Raw genomic sequence first — 22,406 nt, forward strand, 5'->3', positions numbered from 1 at the left:
ACTGATATGAGGACCCTCAAAAATCTGTGTCTCAGATTCACAGAGACAGAAAGTACAATGGCGGCTGTCAAGGGCTAGGAGCAGGAGATGTTATTTAGTGGATGATGAATCTCAGTTTTGCTAGATGAAAACGTCCTGGAGATCTGTCTCACAACAACGTGAATATACTTAACACTACTGTGTACACTTTTAAAAGGTTAAGATGGGGCTGGGCACTGTGGCTCACACTTGTAATCCCAGCAGTTTGGGAGGCTGAGGCAGGAAGATCACTTGAGGCCAGGAGTTCGAGACCAGCCTGAGCAACATAGTGGAATCCGTCTCTACAAAAAAAAAAAAAAAAATTAACCAGCCATGGTGGGACATGCCTGTAATCCCAGCTACACTGAAGGCTGAGGCAGGAGGATCTCTTGAGCCCGAGAAGTGGAGGCTGAAGTGAGCTGAGATAGCACCACTGCACTCCAGCCCCGGTGACAGAGTGACACCCTGTCTCAAAAAAAAGGAGGGGGGCACTAACATGTTAAATTTTACATTATGTGGTTTTTATCCCTATTTATTTATTTATTTATTTGTGACAAAGTCTCACTCTTGTCCCCCAGGCTGGAGTACAATGGCACGATCTCGGCTCACTGCAACCTCTGCCTCCCAGGTTCAAGCGATTTTCCTGCCTTAGCCTCCTGCGTAGCTAGGATTACAGGCACCTGCCACCATGCCCAGCTAATTTGTGTATTTTTAGTAGAGACAGGGTTTCACCATGTTGGCCAGGCTGGTCTTGAACTCTTGACCTCAGGTGATCTGTCCACCTCGGCCTCCCAACGTTCTGGGATTACAAGTGTGAGCCACTGTGCCTGGCCAGTTTTTATCCCAATTTTTAAAAAGAAAACAGTGAAGGCTTTCTCCAGCAGCTGAAGGCCCCGTCCCCGTGTCTCAGTGGCTGGACCTCTCTGATACACCTGTCCCTAGGTGCGTGTGACTCATTGGATGAGCGGTAGAAATCCTTCCAACACTGTGCCTTGGGACTGGGCATGGTTCAGTAATGATAGGTAGGAGGGGAAGTGTGGCATCCACGCCAAGCCACTCCAAATCTAACTCAGGCCTCCTGCCAGACCAAGGGACACAGGAAATTGCTGCTAGTCAACAGTCAGCTGAGAAAGCCAGCAATCATGACTTCCCTTTGGGTCTTCACTTCCAGGGCCATTGAGTGAAGCCCCTAAAGGCACTTCCAAGCAGCTCCTGCCACTTTGAGTACCCAAAGCTGTCCACCTGCCGGGTGGCAGACCCATGCGGGCAGTGCTGACCAGTTCCAGCTCAGTGCCTCAGTAGGCATGGCCTCAGGATCCTCTGGGTTTGTTTGCTGCTGTTGTTGTTTGTCTGAAATAGGGTCTCACTTTGTCTCCCAGGCCGCAGCGCAATGGTGTGATCATAACTAGCTAGAGCCTCAACCTCCTGGGCTCAAGTGATCCTCCCACCTCAACCTCCCCAGTAGCAGGCATGGATTACAGGTGCCCGCCATCATGCCCATGGCAGCCCAGCTAATTTTTGTAGAGATGGGGTCTTGCTTTGTTGCCCAGGCTGGCCTCAAGCTCCTGGGCTCAAGCGATCCTCCCGCCTCGGCCTCTCACAGTGCTGGGATCAAGGCGTGAGCCACAGCGCCTGGCAGGATCCTCTGCACAGGCAATCACGACCCATCAGAGCTGATACTTCCAACCTGTTTTCCTCAAAATGCACCCAGGTCGGAGGTGAGGAAGGGCAGATAGTGATCTCCTCACTTCCTGAGGCTGCTGCAGGTCTGCTGGGCCTGAATTCAGCCAAGGGTTGAACCTGAGATAGAGAACTTTTGAGGCCCATAACAACTTCATAGACAGTTCATCCCCAGCCCCAGATTCCACATTTAGTGTCCTGGTTCCAGTCCCGGGATGCCTGCCAGGAACCCCTTCCTCCAGCCTGTGAGGCCCCCTGGGAGGCTCCCATTTCCTCCTAGAACCAAGTCTGACAAATGATCTGGGCTTCTCTGCCTGTCACCACAGCAAACACAGACACCAGATCCACTCCCTGAGGCAGGCCTGGGTTCTCCATGACAGGTCAGGGCCACCCTTGGCAGGCACAGAATATGCTAGGAAACACCAGGTCCCTCCGAGAAAAGCCCGGGGGCACAGCACCCTTCAGCAGGGCCGCCCTGGGGACCAGGACATGCTGGGGAGGGCATGGGAGTCTGCAGGTTCTTCACTCTGCTGCAGACATCTGCCAGAGCAGGTCCTCAGGCTGCGTTCTAGGGCCAAGACAGCTGCCACGACTCCGCCTCCAGGACCTCTGCGTGAGCCTCCCGAAAGCCCCTGGGGCTGACTCAGCCTGCACCCCTCTCACATTCCTGAGGTTCCTGTCCTTCTTGCCTCACCGTATTATTTAGAACTTAATTAAATGTCGACTTGAGGAAGCAGGATGGTGCAGTGATTGGGGCACAGGTTCCGGAATCCGGTAACCCGGATTCAGATCCCAACTCTATGAATTCCTAGCTGTGGGGCCCTGGGCACTTGGAGCCTACGTATTCTCATCAATGAAATGGGGATGACAACCACATTCATCTCCTGCGGACGGCTTGAGAATAAAAGGGGAAGCCAGTGAAATGCCCAGCCAATGGCCAGCCCGGGGCAGGTGCTCCATGAGCCCCATCTTTTAGCTACTGTTAGTACTGATCTTAGAGCTAGTGATTCTCAACCCTGCTCTCCATTAGAACCACCTGGGGAGCATAGAAAAAAAATCTAATTCCTGAAACTCACTCCAGACCAATTCAATCCACATCTCCAGGCATCTTTATTTTCCAGACTACCCCCAGGTACTTCTGGTGGGCAGCCGGTGAGCAGTGGCACTCTAAGCTCCCAGAGGCAGGGCCCAGGCCTCCTTCCCACTCCCCTTGCAAGAACAGCCCAGGAACATGGATGCAGTGGATGCTGCCCACAGCCGAGCTCCAGCGAGGTGCCGCAGTCCATCCCCTCCCTTGCCCAGCCTGGAAGAGCTCCCCTTACCTTGGAGGTGTTTTTCCACCACTGTGGGCTGCCCTGGCCTGGGATGGCAGCCCTGGAGGCCCTGGGCACTGGGGGCCAGGCCCTGGAGTCAACCTCGTGCCTTCCTCTAAGGGCCAAGGGTCAGGCCTGCTGGATGACGCTCCTTGTCCTGCACCTGGTGCAACCTCCAGGCTCGGGGAGACCACATTGACCCTGCCGGGTGCTGGAGCCAATTCCAGGCCAGTCCTGGGGCTCTCGCTGGGTGTCTCAGGAGGCTTGGCTTCCACCTTTGTGGGCAGGGGCAGGTGGCCAGGGAATGCCTGGGCTGGGCCAGGAACACCATCTCCCTGGCCTGGTGAGGCCCATGCCTGGGCGGGGTCAGCTCCCAGCCCCGAAGCTCTGATGGGGGGCAGCCTCTCCACTGTCCCCTCCAGCACGTCCACCTTCTGGCTCTCTACAGGAAAACAGGCAGGACAAAAACGCACTCCCATGTGGAGGAGTCTGCCGCAAAGATACTGCGAGGAATCTGTACAAGGCCATTCAGTGCTCAGGTTTACAACAGCCAAAGACTGGAAACGACCCAAATGAAAGGGGCTGGTTGACTAAACCATGAAGCATCCAACAAGGAGTTGGCACAGTCGTGAAAAAGAAGAAATTAATACCTCTATGGAAGCCTGGGCAACACAGTGAAAGCTTGTCTCTACTAAAAATAAAAATTTTTAAATGAGTTGGGCATGGTCGCACATGCCTGCAATCTGAGCTACTTCGGAGGCTGAGGCAGGAGGATTGATTGAGCACAGTAGATAGAGGTTGCAGTGAGCCATGTTCACGCCACTTGCACTCCAGCCTGGGCAACAGAGTGAGATCCTGTCTCAAAAAAACCATCTTTAAGCGCAACTATGGAGTGATCTCTGGATATACTGTAAGTGAAAGAAAGCCAGGTGGAGAACGGTGTGTCTGGGGTCCTGTTTCTCTAAGAAGGGAGTATGTGTGAGCGTGTATGTGTGCACGTGTGCACATAACCACTGACCATGTTGTCTAGGTAGACTGGACCTCAAGGGAAAGAAAAGACAAAAGCTTTTTAAATGGTTACTTACGTATCAGGGGAGGAAGCGGGGTGCAGAGAACAAAGGTAGAAGATAGACTTCTCTTTTATTTATTTATTTTTTTGAGACAGAGTCTCGCTCTTGTCACCCAGGCTGGAGTGCAGTGGCGTGATCTCGGCTCACTGCAGCCTCTACCTCCCTGGTTCAAGCGATTCTCCTGCCTCAGCCTCCCAAGTAGCTGGGATTACAGGCACATGCCACCATGCTTGCTAATTTTTGTATTTTTAGTAGAGACAGTGTTTCACCATGTTGGCCAGTCTGGTCTCAAACTCCTAACCTCAGGTGATCCGCCCACCTAAGCCTCCCAAAGTGCTGGGATTACAGGTGTGAGCCACCATGCCCGGCCTCTTATTTTTAAGCAAAAAAAAAAAAAAAAAAAATTCATAGTGATGGAGTCTCACTATGTTGCCCAGGCTCGTCTCAAACTCCTGGGCTCAAGTGATACTCCTGCCTTGGCCTCCCAAATTGCTGGGATTACAGGAAGGAACCATTGCATCTGGCCTCTAGACTTCTCTTAATACACATTGTTTTGTCTATTTGACTTTGGAACCATGTAAATATCATGCAAAATTATACAAGAAAATTAAAGGTTAACAAAGTAATCCATAAACATTTAAAGCATTTGAGTACCAAGTTGGTGGCATCGCCTGCACAGAAAGGTACTACAGTTGGCCCTTGAGCAACACAGGTTTGAACTGCGTAAGTTCACTTAGATGCAGATTTTCTTCCTCCTCTGCCACCAAGACAGTGAGACAAACCTCTCACCTTCCTCGTCCTCATCAGCCTACTCAATGTGAAAATGACAAGAATGAAGACCCACTTCCACGGAATGAATAGGGAATATATTTTATCTTCCTCGTGATCATCATAATAACATTTTCTTTTCTCTAGCTTACTCTATTGTAAGAATACCATATTTAACACATAAAACATTACGAGCATGTGTTAATCGCTTATTTATGTTATCAGCAAGACTTCCAGTCAACAGAAGGCTATCAGTAGTTACATTTTGGAAAAGTCAAAAATTATACTTGAATTTTCAACTGTGCAGAAAGTCAGTTCCCCAACCCCGAGTTGTTCAAGGGTCAACTGTATTCCAAGTGGTTTTGAAACATAGCAATTGACTATGTGTCTCTGGTGGGATATATATGACAAAAAACCCTGCAAAAACAAACAAAAAGAAGCTTTGACAGTTGCCCAGGAATCATACTGTGGGCCATGTCGTTGGGGACTTTATTCTGAAGCTGTTGTGTCTGCAATGTCAGATAAAGCAAACGGGGTCCCACTCACCTTCCCCAGGCTCCCTGGCATCAGACTGCACCCCACTGGCGCTCAGCACATGCTTTGGTTTTGCTCCTTCTTCTTCCACTCGCTCTTTGTTCTAAAATAACAACCATTAAAAAATGTCATCATTATCATCAATATTGCCTTTCAGGCCACAGACATTTGCTGAGCACCTCCCGCGTGCTTAAGGTAAGGGCATTTAGGTTATTTCACACAGTATCACAGTAACAGTAACATTGGAGAGTAGACACTGCAGTTACCACTTTAGAGAGAAGGACACTGAGGCCTTCCCAATGTCATAAAATTTAAAAGAGGAGGCACCCACCTTCACACCAAGAACCACTTCCTTTCCAGGGCTTCACCATATTCCCCATAAGGGATGAACCCAGCTCCTGATACAGGGTTCAAAATAGGCTGGACCCCAAAAGACTTAAGACTAGAGATGGAAAATAATCATTTAAATATATATGTGTGTGTATATATATATATATATATATTTTTTTTTTTTTTTTTTTTTTTGAGACAAGGTCTTGCTCTGTCATCCAGGCTGCAATGCAGAGGCACAATCTCAGCTCACTGCAACCTCTGCCTCCCAGGTTCAAAAGACCCTCCCAGCTCAGCCTCCCGAGTAGCTGGGATTACAGGCATGCATCACCATGCCCGGCTAATTTTTGTATTTTTAGTAGAGACAGGGTTTCACCATGTTGGCCAGGCTTGTCTCGAGCTCCTGGACTTAAGCTACCCTCCCTCCTAGGCCTCCCAAAGTGCTGGGATTACAGGTGTGAGCTACCATGCCTGGCCAGAGATGAAAATAATCTTAATATGCCAACCCAGATCAATTGATCATGGCTACTACAGCATTGGTTTCGGTTGAATTCTGAAGTCAAATCCCTGCTTGGGGGAAACAGTGCCAAGGTCAATTAGTAATGTGTGCCTGGGAGCTGGGTTGGGGGATCCCATGGTCACCTCTTTACAGTGTAGCAGTGTAGCCAGGGGCATGGACTCTGGAGCCAGCCATGCTGGGTTTGAACCCCACCTTCACCACTTGGTCAAGATCCTTAAATTCTCTGCATCTCACTTTCCTCATCTGTAAAATGGGGATAATCACATTATCGGCCTTGTAGAGTCAGTGGGAAGATTTGGGAGTAATGTGCAAATGTCCTAGAAGTGTGCCCAGCACATAGTGGGTGCTCAATAGCTCTGCTGATTTTGTCCTGCCAGGAACCAAGAGCTATCAATGTTAAATGAGCCCAGTGTAAGGACACTGACCCAGAGAAGCTCTCAGCAGCTTTTCCTTAAATCCAAATGGTCCACACCAGACCAGTGTCTGGCCTGCCCATGCTTTCACCCATAAAACAGCCCAGAGCCCTCAGTATGCTCAGCTAGTCCATACTTAAGCAAGTATTTCCAGATGGTCTGACCTCTTGCTGGGTCCTCATGCAAGAGCACGATGTTTCTGGGGTTTGCACCCTTCGATGAAGTCCCTAAGATGAATTCTGGCACATGTTACAGCAGCAGTGCCAGCCACAGCCCAGAGCCTTGCTTGCCCCCGAGGTGTAAAGCACTCACCAGTCTTGGGGCTTCTGTGGCCAAGGCAAGAGAAGCCCCTGTATCAGTGAGTGCCTTTCGCCTGGGGGCCCAGCCAGGGCCTTCCCCTGCCTTGCCACAGAAGCCCTTAATTAGAAGCCCAGAGGCCAAAAACAGCTCAGGACATATTTTGTTGGGCTTGGATTTTTTTTTTTTTTTTTTTTGAGACAGGGTCTCGCTGTGTTTTCCAGGCTGGAGTGCAGTGTTTGGATCCCAGCTCACTGCAGCCTCAACCTTCCAGGATTAAATGATCCAGTGATCCTCTCACCTCAGCCTCACGAGCAGCTGGGACTACAGGCACGTGCTGCCACCTCCAGCTAATTGTTGGTTGATATTGTTTTATAGAGACAAGGTACTCACTTTGTTACCCAGGTTTAACTTTTTCAATTTGTTCCCAACTTTTAAAATCTATGAGATTTTTACAGTTAGGATCCCTTTTGGGGTGACAGAATTGTTTCCCATTTTTACTGTGGTGGTGGTGACATGGATAGAAACATTTGTGGAGCTATATATTTGACATGTGCATAGTTTGTGAGTATGTGCAGTTTATTACATGTAAATTATACCATCATAATTATTATGTAGTTACTAAACCTTAATAAAACTCTCTAGGAAAAAAAAAAAATCTAAGTACCCCAGCTTTTCTTAAAAAAATCTGAGGATGGCCGGGCATGGTAGCTCACACCTATAATCCCAGCACTTTGGGAGGCTGAGGAGGGTGGATCACCTGGGGTCAGGAGTTCAAGATCAGCCTGGCCAACATGGTGAGATGAAACCCTGTCTCTACAAAAATACAAAAATTAGCCAGGCATGGTGACAGGCACCTGTAATCCCAGCTACTCGGGAGGCTGAGGCAGGGAGAATCACTTGAACCCGGAAGGCGGAGGTTGCAGTAAGCCCAGATCACACTGCTGCACTCCAGCCTGGGGGACAGAGTAAGACTCTTGTCAAAAAAAAAAAACACACACACACAGAAAAAAACCTGAAGATCTGGCAACTCTAGGCCAAGATGGCAAAACTCGGCTAGGGCAGTCTCCTCTAAGCAGGGCACTACAGCTGTCCCAAATGTCTCCCCAACCCTAAGGTGTTGGTTCCACTGTTTGTCTACACCATGCCCACTACTCTAAATTACTACCTGCTCATTACTTTGCGATTCCAGGACACCAAGCTTTGACCTCTGAACAGTAAGGACATAGCACATGGAGAACACACAGCCCAGCACCTGGCGTGGGGGAGGCACTTCATCAAAACTGCTCGCTGCCACTGTCACCAGGATCACCAGAGTCATCAATGTGGCCCAGATCCCTTGCTCGGCAGACAGCTCCCCCTTATCCTTCTTCAGACTCTGTCCTGCCGCCCCCAGAGCTGGGGGGACTGGAGGCATGAAATAGACCTCCTCCTCTTTCACCCACTGGCAGAAAGGGACTTGGACAGACTGTCCTTTGGCAGACCTTGTTGGGTTCAAACTGTCCTCTGCTTCCCCCCTCTTTAGGGTAGGCAGGCCCATGCATGTGCACCCCCCACCCCCAGCTGGGTTCTGTCTTCAGGGCTCAGCCTTCTAGTCCCTGCTGTTTCTGTGCTTCCTCACACACCATTCTAGAGGACTGGTGCCTCTGAACACATATGCCCGGGACTGTTTTCCAGAAGAGCACACCTGGCTTCCAGGTATCATCAAATTCACTGCTGGAACCAAATGAAGTGCCACTGGGGACTTCTGAAGATCTCAGGAGGACCTTCACAAAGTCCTGGCACAATTTTCAAATTTAACCGCCAGTGCTAGGATTTAATTCCATTCCAAAGATGGTTGCCATGCTCCACTCTCCCAGGAAACTCAGTCCCCAAGAAGCCTCCATAATGCACAGCATTCAGCACTGACGATGTGTTTAGCAGCCGTGGCTGTGTCTCAGTTCACCGCTCATTCTCTGAGCCCTTCCTGCAAGACCTGCCCTGGCCTCACAACATGGAGGGAAGCAGAGGTTTCCTGTCATGGGCCAATCAGCAGCCGACAGCCTGATGGGGAGACTGGACCAAACCTAAAGACATTCCTGATACGTTTATTAAACGCCAGGGCCAGAGGAGAGATTTAGTAAGTTCCAGTGGAGCAGGACAGACGGGAAATGGCACAAGAACTCAAAAAGTAGGAAGTTCTGTGACTTCCCTTAACCAGAAATGCCTTCATGCAACATATGTAACAGCTAATTTCATTACTATATGAAGCACTCTTACAAATCAATAAGAAAAAGGCAAAAAAAACAAAATAGGAAAGAGGGGGAAAAGATATGAGCAGGCAGTCCACAGAAAATACAAAAGGTTTCAAACCTGTGAGTGATGTTCAGTCTTCTAGCAAAATAAATATAAATCAAAACTATAAGACATATTAGTCTAGTTTTGGTTATATTTGAAATTTTCCATAATAAAAACCTAAAATTTTTTTCATAAGTTCAAAAGGTTACCTTTAAGAGACATAAAAATAATTGTCTTATTTGGGTCTGATACAAATAAACTATAAATTTTTATTTTATTTATTTATTTTTGTGTGTGTGTGAGACAGAGCCTCACTCTGTCGCCCAGGCTGGAGTGCAGTGGTGCGATCTCGGCTCACTGCAACCTCTGCCTCCCGGGTTCAAGTGATTCTTCTGCCTCAGCCTCCCGGGTAGCTGGGACTACAGGCGCCCGCCACCACGCCCAGCTAATTTTTGCACTTTTAGTAGAGACGGGGGGGGTTCACCATATTGGCCAGGCTAGTCTCGAACTCCTGACCTTGTGATCTGCCCACCTTGGCCTCCCAAAGTGCTGGGATTACAGGTGTGAGCCACCACACCCAGCTTTTTTTTTTTTAAGATGGAGTTTTTGGTCTTATTGCCCAGGCTGGGGTATGGTGGTGCAATCTTGGCTCACTGCAACCTCCAACCTCCTGGGTTCAAGCAATTCTCCTGCCTCAGCCTCCTGAGTAGCTGACATTACAGGCATGTACCACCATGCCCAGCTAATTTTTGTATTTCTATTAGAGACAGGGTTTCAGCATGTTGGCCAGGCTGGTCTCGAACTCCTGACCTCAGATGATCCCCCGCCTCAGCCTCCCAAAGTGCTGGGATTACAAGCTTGAACCACCTCGCCCAGCCTAAAATATTTTTAAAGTATAAGATAATCAGGGAAATTAGAACACCGAACTTCAGTAATACTAAAAAGTTATCATTCGGCCCAGTGCAGTGGCTTGTGCCTATAATCCCAACACTTCGGGAGGCTGAGGCAGGAGGATCGCTTGAGCCCAGGAGTTCAAGACCAGCCTGGGCAACGTAGTGAGACCCTGTCTCTAAATAAAAATAAATAAATAAAGGTATTCACTTTATTAGGTGTGATGACAGTATCAAGATTATGTTTTTTTAAAAGAGCCCTTATCTTTTTGCTATAAATGCTAAACATTTATGAAAGAAATGATCCAACATCTCAGATTTCCTTAAAATAATCCGAAGGGAGAAGTGGGTGGGGAAAAGAGAAAAAAAAAATGCACAATAATTTCCCATTTTCATTCACCAGAAAGGCAAAGAATCAAAAGCATTCCCACACCTTGATGGTAGGAGACTTATTTGGAGTAATTTCTTTGAAGGCTGATTTGCCTTTATCCGTATCAATTTACCATTTGGCTTGGCATTTCCACTGTGAGAGTGTATCATGCAGATAAACTCACACTTGTGTTCAGTGACATACATCTATGGATATTCACTGCATCATTATGTATAGTTGCCAAAAATGAGAAACAATAGAAACAAACGAGGATCTGGGCTGGTTAACAACTGAAGACACAGCCCCCCAAAGGGAGTACTCGGAACATATTCATAACAATATAAACATCAATCAATGCCCAAAATATATTAAGTAAAAAATTAGAAATCAGGGCCAGGACAATGTGAATAACATTTAAATTAAAATAAAACAATTCTGCCAGGAGCGGAGGCTCACACCTGTAATCCCAGCACTTCGGGAGACCGAAGCAGGCAGATCACTTGAGGTCAGAAGTTCGAGACCAGCCTGGCCAATATGGTGAAACCCCATCTCTACTAAAAATACAAAAAAATTGGCCAGGCATGGTGGTGGGCAGCTGTAATCCCAGCTACTCAGGAGGCTGAGACAGGAGAATCGCTTGAACCCAGGAGGCGGAGGTTGCAGTGAGTCAAGATCACACCATTGTACTCCAGCCTGGGTGACAGAGTGAAGCTCCGTCTCAAAAACAAAACAAATCAACAAAGCAATTCTGGTGGACAGATTGTGGGAAAAACAAAACAAAACAAAAGGGTGCTGTGGATACCAAGTTGCTTGTAGACACAGCCTCTATCTGGAAGGATTCAAAGGAAATCAGAACCCATGCTTGCCTGCGGGGCAGGGTATTGGTGTTCTGGGGCCTGGGGGATGGAATAGGAAGGAGATGTATGCTCTTTACATTATTATTTTTTTACTATGTGCATATTAATTTGGTTAACGCTATTGATTAGATCTATTTTATTACTTACAGTCGTGACTCTGTATCTGCCAGGGATCGGTTCCTGGGCCCCCTCCACACCAAAATCTATGGCTGCTGAAGTCCCTGATATAAAATGTCATGGTATTTGCATGTAACCTACACATATCCTCCCATACACTTTAAATCACCTCTAGATTACTTATGATACCTAATACAATGTAGATGCTATATGAGTAGTTGTTATACTATCGTGTAACAACTGTATTATTATTTAGAGAATAATGACAGGAAAGAAAAACCTGTCCGTGCTCAGTACGGACACACCATCATAGGACTAACTACATTTTGATCTGAGATTTGATTGAATCTGCAGATGTAGAACCCACAAATATGGAGGGCTGACTATAATTAGATTAAATTTCTTTCTTTTTTTGAGAGACAGGGCCTCACTCTGTGGCCCAGGCTGGAGTGCACTGGCACAAACATAGCTCACTAAAGCCTCTGTTTCCAGGGCTCAAACAATTCTCCCACCTTAGCCTCCCGAGTAGCTAGGACTACAGGTATGTGCCACAATGCCTGGCAAATTTTTAAATTTATTTTTTGTAGAGACGGGGTCTTACTCTGTTGCCCAGGCTGGTCTCAAACTCCTGGCCTCAAGAAATCCTCCCACCTTGGCCTCCCAAAGCACTAGGATTACAGGCATGAGCCACTGCACCCAGCATAATTTTATTTCTTTAAAACTGGGCTTGGTTAGGGTCACACTGCCCTGCAGGCCAAGCCCTCAGGAGAGGCACCGTGGAGACAGCAGGGGCTGGGGAGAGGGGCAGCTCTGACAGGAGCTGCAGGGCAGGGAGGGGAAGGGGCAGCAGGGGAGCTCCGGCCTGGTGCGGGGAGGGGAGGCACGCTCCTGTCCTCGGCAGCTGACACAGAGTCAAGCGCAGACCCCTTTGACCCCAGCTCATCTCTTGCCAGAGGCTGGTAAGTCACTTCAGGGGTCTGAAATGGTGGCTCCAGGTTGTCTGAGTGTTGTTAAGTGGCTGACCCCTAGCTGTCCCCAAACAGGGTGTTCCCTCTGCAGACCTCACCCCCCATATCCTTCTCCCAGCGGCCAAGCTTCCATTAGCCTGCAGGATTGATTATGCAACTCTTGGGAACAGCCGCTCCCAGGAATGCCACCCTCCACCCCCGGGCTCCGGCTCCTGCCTGCTGTCCCCCTGGGTCACTGTCAACACTCGTCTCCCCACAGGCAGCTGCACTGTCCACCCCCTCTGGAGCTAAGCTCAAGGTTGGGAACAGGAGGTGGCGGGTGGGTTTCTGAGCGGGGCTCCATCAGGAGAGACTGGCCACTCCTGCCTGTCCCATCCCATGTGTGAAGGAGCAGAAGGGCAGTCACGGGGGTGTCAGAGAAGTGTGGTGGTCCTCTCTCCCAAACCACCAGCGTGTCCCCCACGGCTAGGTTCCCTGGAGCTGCCAAGACCCCGTAGTCCTGGCCAGAGCCCCGCTTCTTCCCTTCCCTGGGGAGAATGGCAGGCAGTATCCTGCCTGGAAATCCACTTATGACCCGTTTAAGGTTCCGGCTCTCCTTTTCCCCATCAACAGATCACACAGGAAGGGGACACCATGCCTCCAGCTCTCCAAACACTGGCTGCCTGGCCAGTCTCCCACCAGGGCCGGGGCCTCCCGTCCAGCTAGGGCAGGGAAGCAGGAACCAACCTCCTCGGGGCTGTCACCTGGGCTGCCTCCCCTCCAGGGGACATGCCCTTGCATGAGGAAATCCGCCACCTTCGATTTCTGCAATGTGGCCCCCACCAAAGCGATGGCCCTGTCCACCGCAGCCACCATCCTGAAGAGGGCCTCCAGCCTGGCACCGTGCTGGGCCGCATCCTGCTGCATGGCCCTCACCAGCTCCAGGACCTCGGGCCACCCGGCCTGGGTGTCAGCGCGGGGAACCCCATCAGCCCCGCCTGGGCCTGGTGCCCGGGAGGCCTCCAGCCTGCGCAGGCCCTGCTCCAGGTGGCCCATGTCTCGGCACACGCTCTGCAACTTCTCTGTGACATCTTCTTGGAAGTGAAGGAGCTGGTCCACCTTCTCGTTCAGCATGTTCAGCTTTTTGTCCATGGTGGTTAAGCAGGCCTTGCCCAACCCTGGTAGCCCCCAGTGCCCCAGACTCTCCTTGGAGGTTCCTGACATGCTGGTGCAGGCTTGACCAGGGTAAGAGTGGGGAATGACGAGAGGCACAGACCCCTGGTTCTCACTCAGGCGGTGGTGTCTGCAAGGTCATTGTCCTCCGCAGCTGACAGCCTCCCGGCAGCACCAACCCCCACGATGGCCTGGGCTGTGTGAGGAGCGCAGAGACCCGGGTTCTTCCTGTACCTTGGCTTTGCTTATCTCCCACCCTCCACGGGCCTGTGAGTGACAGGCCGAGGTCGGCCCAGGCCCTTCTCCTTGGGGCCCCTTTGACATCACGGCAGCATTTAACATTCCTCTCTGAGAGGCTGCTGATGGGCAAATATGTTAAGAATCTGCCCAGAGCAGGCAGGGTTCATGCAACTACTGGTTCGGTTCAGTGGAAAGGAAAGGGTCCTTTGGAGAATGGACCTGCTGGCTGGGCTCCAGGAGGGATCCCAGGGCAGAGGAAGGTCCTTAGAGGCCCAGAGCCCTGAGGCCACACATATCAGAGTCACAGTGAAAAGCAAGACAGAGACAGAAAGGAATGTGAGACCACTCAGCAAAGTTGTGACTTCTGCCATGATGAAAATTTTGATGCTTCTGCAAATTTAAAACAAACTTCAGGTGCCCCTACTACACCAGCGTTCAGAACATGTGTTTAGACTGTCTGTGGGGTGGCTGGCTGGTCCCTCCCCACCAGGGCCTTCAGTCACTAGTCACTGGTACCTAAAAATAGAACTGAGGGCAATGGCCCTGGCCACCTGCCAAGTGCTGTCCTGAGGGCCCATGTTCTTCACTGGGCCCTCGGGGGGACACTCACCAGAGACACTTGCTCCCCCAATAACAACTATGCAGGTATCACACACGCAGTTTCCATACTGAAACAGACTTAGCAGGGACCCAGAGCACAACAGGCCTATGTTTCCTGTGGTTTACAAATGTTTTTGCCTTAGAAGCCCTGGGTTCAAATAAAACATTTTACAGAAGTATCAGTCAATAAAGCAGACACAAGCAGAGATGCTAAGGTTACCCCCGAGGTGGGGCACAGGGAGCCCCTCAAAGTCCCAAGTACTCCACGGGGCAGTCTGACCTACACCATTTCCATCCAGCTCCCCTTGGGCAGAAGGCAAGGCCCAGAGAGGGGCATTTGCCCAAGGTGGCCCAGGCAGGCACACGGCCTCCTGAGGATGGTCCAGCCATGGGCAGGGCTGCCCCCAACGGAGGGGGCTTTAGTGTCCCCGTCAAGCTTCCCCCTTCTGAATAAAAGCAATTATTATAAAGTCTGACCTGGACATTTGGAATCTAAAAGCACTATTAGGGACGGGTGCAGTGGCTCACATCTATAATCCCAGCACTTTGGCAGGCGGATTGCTTGTGTCCAGGTGTTCGAAACCAGCCTGGGCAACAGAGCAAGACCCGGTCTCTACAAAAAATAAGCCAGGCAGGGTGGCACACACTTGTGGTCCTAGCTACTCAGGAGGCTGAGGCGAGAGGATTGTTTGAGGCTGCAATGAGCTCTGATCCTGCCACTGCACTCCAGGCTGGGCAACAGAAGGAGACCCTGTCTTCAAAATAAATAAATACATGAAAGCACCATTAGAGGTTTTGCTATGTTAAACCATTAACCTATCAATGCAATGAGCTTGCTATGCAAATGCAGCTTGACCACAGCCTTCTCTACCTACCCCTCTATCCTGCTAGTTGCCCCTGGGCAGCCCACAGAGAAATCCAAACCCATTCCTGAGAGCACAGCCATGGGTGTCGTTGGTGGAATGACCCAGAACATGCTAGAAAGAGCAGGGTCTGTTATATTCACCGCCGCTGAAAAACACACAAATAAAGTCTCCTTGGAAAAGGAAATTTGAAGGGTAACCCCGTGTTCCAGTTCCTCTGGGGATTCACCATGTGCCTCAGGAGGACCTCATTTGCCACAGAAGACTCCCCCAGTCGACCAGGGCAGCGGGCTCTCCCAACACTTCACGCTTAGCACTTCCCTGCAGATCTGGGCTCCCTGGGCCAATCTTTGGGAAAATGGCTGCCTAGAGAAGTCTCTAGAAGTCTAACACACCCAGCCCCTGTGCCTCTCCCCAGTTGGTGCCTATACTTTTTGTGGAATAAAAGTCCCACCAGACAAGAGAGGCAGACCCTGGCCTCTGGAGAACCAGCATCCAGGCAAGTCCTAGGTTAATACAGCTGGAAAGGGCCGGGGGCAGTGGCTCATGCCTGTAATCCCAGCACTTTGGGAGGCCAAAGCGAACGGACCACGAGGTCAAGAGATTGAGAACATCCTGGCCAATATGGTGAAATCCCGTCTCTACTAAAAATACAAAAATTAGCTGGGCATGGTGGTGCGCACCTATAATCCCAGCTACTTGGGGGGCTGAGGCAGGAGAATTGCTTGAACCAGTGAGGCAGAAGTTGCAGTGAGCCGAGACTGCGCCACTGGCGACAGAGCGAGACTCTTGTCTCAAAAATAAATATATAGGCCAGGTTCAGTGGCTCATGCCTGTAATCCCAGCACTTTGGGAGGCCGAGGCAGGTGGATCACCTGAAGTCAGGATTTCGAGACCAGCCTGGCTAACATGGTGAAACCCCATCTCTACTAAAAAAATACAAAAAATTAGCCAGGTGTGGTGGTGCATGCCTATAATCCCAGCTACTTGGGGGGCTGAGGCAGGAGAATCTCTTGAACCTGGGAGACGGAGGTTGTGGTGAGCCAAGATTGCGCCATTGCACTCCAGCCTGGGCAACAAGAGTGAAACTCTGTCTCAAAAAATAATAATAATAAAAATAAATAAATAAAGCCAGAAAGATAACTTCAAAGTCTAAATGAATCCAAAGGAAAACACCAAATACCCAGACATGTACCTATACCAAACGTGAATTATCAGGCACAGTGGCTCATGCCTGTAATCCCAGCACTTTGGGAGGCCAAGGCAGGCGAATCACTTGAGGCCAGGAGTTTGAGACCAGCCTGGCCAACATGGTGAAACCCCATCTCTACTAAAAATACAAAAATTAGCAGGACATGGTGGCGAGCGCCTGTGATCTCAGCTACTCAGGAGGTTGAAGTATGAGAATCGCTTGAACCCGGGTGGCGGAGGTTGCAGTGAACCAAGATGGTGCCACTGCACTTCAGCCTGGGTGACAGAGCAACACTCTGTCTCGAAAAAGAAAAAAAGAAAAGAATTAAATTACAAAAGGATTTGTCATGTCTTCATTAAGCATTTACATTAACCTTGTAAACAAACAAGTTTACAAGGTAGCTCATTTGCTAAGAAGGTGGCTACGGCTGGAAGCTCCCTGAGGGCAGACCAATCCTCTTGGGCTTGGCCTGGATTCCCGGAGGCACCAGCTGCCTGGCACATGGCAGGTGTTCAACATGGAGGAATGAGCTAAGGAGGAGGCAGCAGGAGGCTGAGCAGACCGTCCTGAGACTTTTGTGGAAGGAGGAGGCATCAAAGTGAGCACAGGGCAGGAAACCCTGACAATCCGGGAAGGGAGCTCCAGGGAGCTCCAGGGAGCTCCAGGGCCCTCTGGGAGAAAGCCTAGAACACACCGTGGGTGGTTCCTGGGGCTTCTTTGGTGGAAGGGAGTAGCCAGAAGGACAAACTTTAACCTCTTTCATTCTCAGCTTTAAGAGATAGGAGTTTGGAGCACATGGATTTCCTGTAGGGATGCTTCTCTCTAACTCTCCCTGATGCATAGGACACAGCAGGGGGCTTGGCCAGTTTTTGTGTGATGGTGCTTGCCCAGAGGATGGGGAGGCATTGACCCCCCAAGCCCAGAGAAGGAAGACCAGAGAAGAGGTAGCTGAACTAGATCGACAGAGCAGCAAATACAATAACCCCTTGTCCTTCCTGGGTAAGGACAGGGCAGGGCAGTGGATCCTTTCCCGGGAAAAGACAGGCTGACCTCTATTCACCCTAGGTGGGGGCCAGCACACACTAAACCCCAAGACTCTTCCCTGGCCTTCTAGTGACCTAATAGTCTTGGGGATCATGAGGTGAGAGAGATTTCAACACCCTCATTTTATTTTACTTTGTTTTTTTCTAAGATAGGGTCTTGATCTGTTGCCCAGGCTGGAGTACAGTGGCACAACCACAGCTCACTGCAACCTGGAACTCCTAGGCTCAAGCGATCCTCCAGCCTCAGCCTCTTGCATAACTGGGATTACAGGTGCATGCCCCCGCACCCAGCTAATTTTTAATTTTTTTTAAATGTCATCACCCAGGTATTAAGCCTAGTACTCATTAGTTAGTCTATACAACAAGCCCGCATGGCACAAGTTTACTTATGTAACAAACTTGCACATGTATCCCTGAACTTAAAATAAAAGTTAAAAAAAAAAACTTTCTTTTATAGATGGGGTCTTTCAATATCTTTCCAGGCTTTTTTAACCCAGGAGAGTGGTGGCTCACACCTGTAACCCCATCACTTTGGGAGGCTGAGGCAGGAGGATTGCTTGAGCCCAGGAGTTCAAGATCAGCCTGGGCAACAGAGCAAGACTCCGTCTCTACAAAAGAACATATATGTATATATTAGCCAGGCATGGTGGCATGTGCCTGTCATCCCAGTTACAAGGAGGCTGAGGCAGAAGGATCTCTTGAGCCTGGGAGGTTGAGGCAGCAGTGAGCAGCAATGGAGACACGTACTCCAACCTGGACAACGGAACAAGACCCTGCCTCAAAAAATAAAATAAAATAAAATAAAATAAAATAAAATAAAATAAAATAAAATAAAATGATATCAAGGCTCTGACTCAAGTTGAAAGACTGACCTTTCATATTTCTCTCCTTCCCCTCCAGAGACTTCGTGGTAAAGGAAGAAAATAAATACACACCTGCAATGATGAAGAGAATAGAAGGGGCTGTTGGTGAATGAGTGTTATCAATGAATTTCTGGAAAACTAGTGGAGGAGAGGTAACTGGAGAAACAAGAAAGAGAAAACTGCAGCCTCACTGGCCACAAGGGTGAATACAGATAAGCATGGAGCCAGCTTTCCCTGTAGGACCCCAAAGAGGCTTCAGACCCCGAGACCCCCAGTGGGGTAAATAGGGAGCAGGAATGCAAGACTGAAAAGTCCATCCCTCTTCCTGCCCCACACCCCGGCACAGAAGGGCCTGGCCAGGCCCACCCTCCCTAGAGATCAGAGCCTGCTTCTGGAGAAATGTAATGGTCCACACCATAATAGTTCTAGGGGCTGGCTTTTGGGGTTTCTCAGGAGCGCCCTACCTGCTCATCCTCAACAAAACCACGCAGTTAACAAGCCTCAACCACCCCAGCTGTCAGTACCTTCTTCAGAAATATGCACAGACAAAAAGGATCACTGAATGTTCAAAGAAAGCCTTCAAGATGAAAAGGGAAGACTAAAGCAAATAAACAGAAACATGATCATAGAAGAAACAGAGGAAATGAGAAACAGAAAGTTTCAAAAAGGCTGTCATTTGGCGGGGTGAGGTGGCTCACACCTGTAATCCTAGCACTTTGGGAGGCCAGGGAGGCGGGGCTCAACTGAGCACAAGAATTCGAGACCAACCTGGGCAATATAGAGAGACCCTGTCTCTACCAAGAAACTTTTTTAATTAGCTGGGTGTGGTGGCATGCGCCTGTAGTCCAGCTCTTTGGGAAGCTAAGGTGGCAGGACTGTTTAAAGCCCAAGAGGCGGAGGTTGCAGCGAGCCATGTTCGTGCCACTGCACTCCAACCAGGGTGACAGGGCAAGACCCTGTCTCAAAAAACAAACAGACAAGCCTGTCATTTGTAGCCACAGAAAAGCATGAAAGCCTATTCCATTCTTTAAAAAAGGAGAGGATGCTATGGAAAAAGAACAACTGTAGAATAAAAGAGAAGTCTTGGAATTTTAAAGTATGAATAGTGGAATTTAAAAATATGAATAGTATAATTTAAAAATTCAATATAGGGATGAGAAGATGAAGCTAAGATACTATCCCAGAAAATAAAACTAAAAGATGAAGACATGTGCAGGAGAGAAGCTGTTCGACAATGAGTCCAGCTAGCCTCACATCCAATTAACTGGAGTTTCGAGAGAAATGAAAGAAGGAAAGAATTTATAAAAGAAATGCTACAGTCATTATGAAATTTTGGAACACAGGGATAAAGAGAAGATTTTAAAACTCCCCAAAATGTAAAAGAAAAAAACCACACACTTGTGAGAATTTGTCCCCTTCAAAATTAATGTCAAAATTTAATCCCAGTGTGGCAGCATTGAGAGATAAGGCCTTTAAGAAGCAACTGGATCATGAGGGCCCTACCCTTACGGGTTAATGGATGAATGGGTTATCATGGGAGTGGGGCTGGTGGTTTCATAAGAGGAGGAAGAGAGACCTGAGGGAGCACACTCAGCCCCTCCCCCATGGGATACCCTGGGCCACCTCTGGACTCTGCGGAGAGGGCCCACCAGCAAGAAGGTCCTCACAAGATGCAGCCCCTCAACCTTGGACTTCTCAGCCTCCATAACTAAAGAAATACATTCCTTTTCTTTATAAATTACCCAGTTTCAGGTATTTCTGAAAATAGACTACCATACATAGCAAAGAACTAGAATCAGAATGACATGAAACTTCTCATCCTAAAAACAACTGGATGCTGGAAGAGAGGCTGGCTGTCAAAGTCTAGATAGGAAAGCACTTCCCCTTAGAATTTTGAAGACACTGCACCACCATTAGGGGACAAAATGAAGGGTTTTATGATTTGCAAAAATGCAAAAAATTCATGCTTTTTTTTTTTTTTTTTTTTAAGACATGGTCTCACTCTGTCACCCAGGCAGGAGTTCTGTGGCATGATCTCGGCTCACTGCTGCCTCAGCCTCCTGGGCTCAAGCAGTCCTCCACCTCAGCCTCCCAAGCAGCCAGGACTATAGGCGTGTGTCACCACGCTTGGCTGATTTTTGTGGGTTTTTTTTAGAGATGGGGTTTTGCCATGTTGCCCAGGCTGCTTCTGAACTCCTGGGCTCAAACAATCGACCTGCCTCAGACTACCAAAGTGCTGGGATTATAGGCTTGAGCCACTGCACCTGACCCATGCATGCTTTCTAAGGAAGCTACTTTGAGGATATACTACAGCAAAATGAGGGGGTAAACAGCCTGGCCAACATGGTGAAACCCCATCTCTACTAAAAATACAAAAAAGTTAGCTGGGCATGGTGGTGGGTACCTGTAATCCCAGTTACTCGGGAGGCTGAGGCAGGAGAATTGCTTGAACTCGGGAGGCAGAGGTTGGAGTGGGCCAAGATCGTGCCACTGCACTGCAGCCTGGGTGACAAGAGTGAAACTCCATCTCAAAAAAAAAAAAAAAAAGAGCTCCAAGAAACAATAGCTTCAACCTAGGCCCAAAGTTGAAGCAAGAAAATCAAGAGTGTTCAACAGGAACCCTCCCAGGGGAAAAAGAGCATACAATAGAATGCAATTAAACACATGCAGTAAAATGGGAAGAGCACAGGGCCTGGAGCCAGACTGCCTGGATTTAATTTCTGCCTCTGCCAGTTATTAGCCACAGCCCTGGGCCAGTCTTCACTTAACCTCTCTGAGTCTATACTTCCTTGTTTGTAACAGGAGAATAATAATAACACATACCCTTATGGAGTGGTCGGGAGGTGCCATGAGAATGCCTGGGAGGCACCCAGCAAGTGCTCAGACATTAGCCATCAGCATGATGATGGCAGATACTGCAAAAGGGGAACAAAAGGAATTAGAGATGCCAGGACAACTGGAGTTCTTTTTTCCTTTTCTTTATCTTTTTTTTTTTTTTTGAGACAGAGTCTTGCTCTGTCACCCAGGCTGGAGTGCAGTGGCGCGATCTCGGCTCACTGCAAGCTCCGCCTCCCGGGTTCAAGCAATTCTCCTGCCTCAGCCTCCCGAGAGTAGCTGGGACTACAGGTGCACACCGCCACACCCGGCTAACTTTTTGTATTTTAGTAGAGATGGGCTTTCACTGTGTTGCCCAGGCTGGTATCGAACTCCTGAGCTCAGGCAATCCGCCCGCCTCAGCCTCCCAAATTGCTAGGATTACAGGTGTGAGCCACCACGCCTGGCCCAGAGTTCTTACAAGAAAGAATGAGATTAAAATACAATCACTGATTTTGCATTGAAGAATATTTACAGTTGTAGTAAAGTAAACCCTTTATTAAGTAAAAGCAGCGACATCTGTCTTGTGAGGGTGAGAGAGGGAAAGTGGGGAGTGTGAGAGAGCTAAGTCCTCATTTATCTTACCAGCAACTCCATAGATCATGCACAAAACAGAGAATGAAGAAATATGGAGGCAAATATCAAAAGAAACAAAGAAACAGCTTCAATGTGTTTGCTTCTGGGGACCAGGATGGGAGATGGGTTATCCAGAACCTAAGGACAGCCTCTAAGGGGACAAACACACGGTGCCCTTCGTAGATTTGTGTATTTCTTTATAACAGTCGTGTTGCAGTGTGTAGCAGCGAAAGGTCTTGTTCTAACACAATCAAATATGATGACAATTTTCCGAGAGAAGGTAGCCACGTGTTGAGAGGAAAGTTTTCTAATTCACACAAAATGCCATAGGGGCTCACGGTGCACCTGGCACTTAGCCTCTCTGAACGCAGCTTTCCTCATCTGCACTGGGGGCCCATTAACTGCAATAACCACACGGCTGTTGGACATTAACGTAAGCAGTAAGCAAAACATCTAGCACAGCACCAGGCACGTGGTAAGTCCACGAAAATGGCAGCGATTGGAACAGCCATCCTTAAGACCAACCCCACACCTTCTCCCTTCTGACCACAGATGGTCAGCCCAGCAAGGCAGCAGTGTGC

At 49.0% G+C, this 22,406-nt stretch overlaps 1 protein-coding gene across 8 annotated transcripts in view; it reads right to left on the reverse strand.

The window, feature by feature from the left end:
• The window catches only part of MYLK3 (myosin light chain kinase 3), a 56,320-nt gene that overhangs the window by 27,407 nt on the left and 6,507 nt on the right, over positions 1 to 22,406 (reverse strand). For 3 of the 8 annotated variants that reach the window (XM_015126075.3, XM_015126076.3, XM_077987188.1), the window contains exons 2-3: positions 5,396 to 5,486; positions 3,021 to 3,453 (exon numbers count right to left, since the gene is read on the reverse strand). In XM_015126075.3, coding sequence (XP_014981561.2) covers positions 3,021 to 3,453; positions 5,396 to 5,486 — 524 coding nt within the window. Of the gene's footprint in view, positions 1 to 3,020; positions 3,454 to 5,395; positions 5,487 to 13,148; positions 13,870 to 22,406 lie in introns of those variants that run through there. The other 5 variants (XM_015126077.3, XM_077987190.1, XM_015126078.3 and 2 more) reach the window with 3 other exon arrangements.

The sequence above is a fragment of the Macaca mulatta genome, chromosome 20 (assembly GCF_049350105.2).
Source record: "Macaca mulatta isolate MMU2019108-1 chromosome 20, T2T-MMU8v2.0, whole genome shotgun sequence".
NCBI lineage: Eukaryota > Metazoa > Chordata > Mammalia > Primates > Cercopithecidae > Macaca > Macaca mulatta.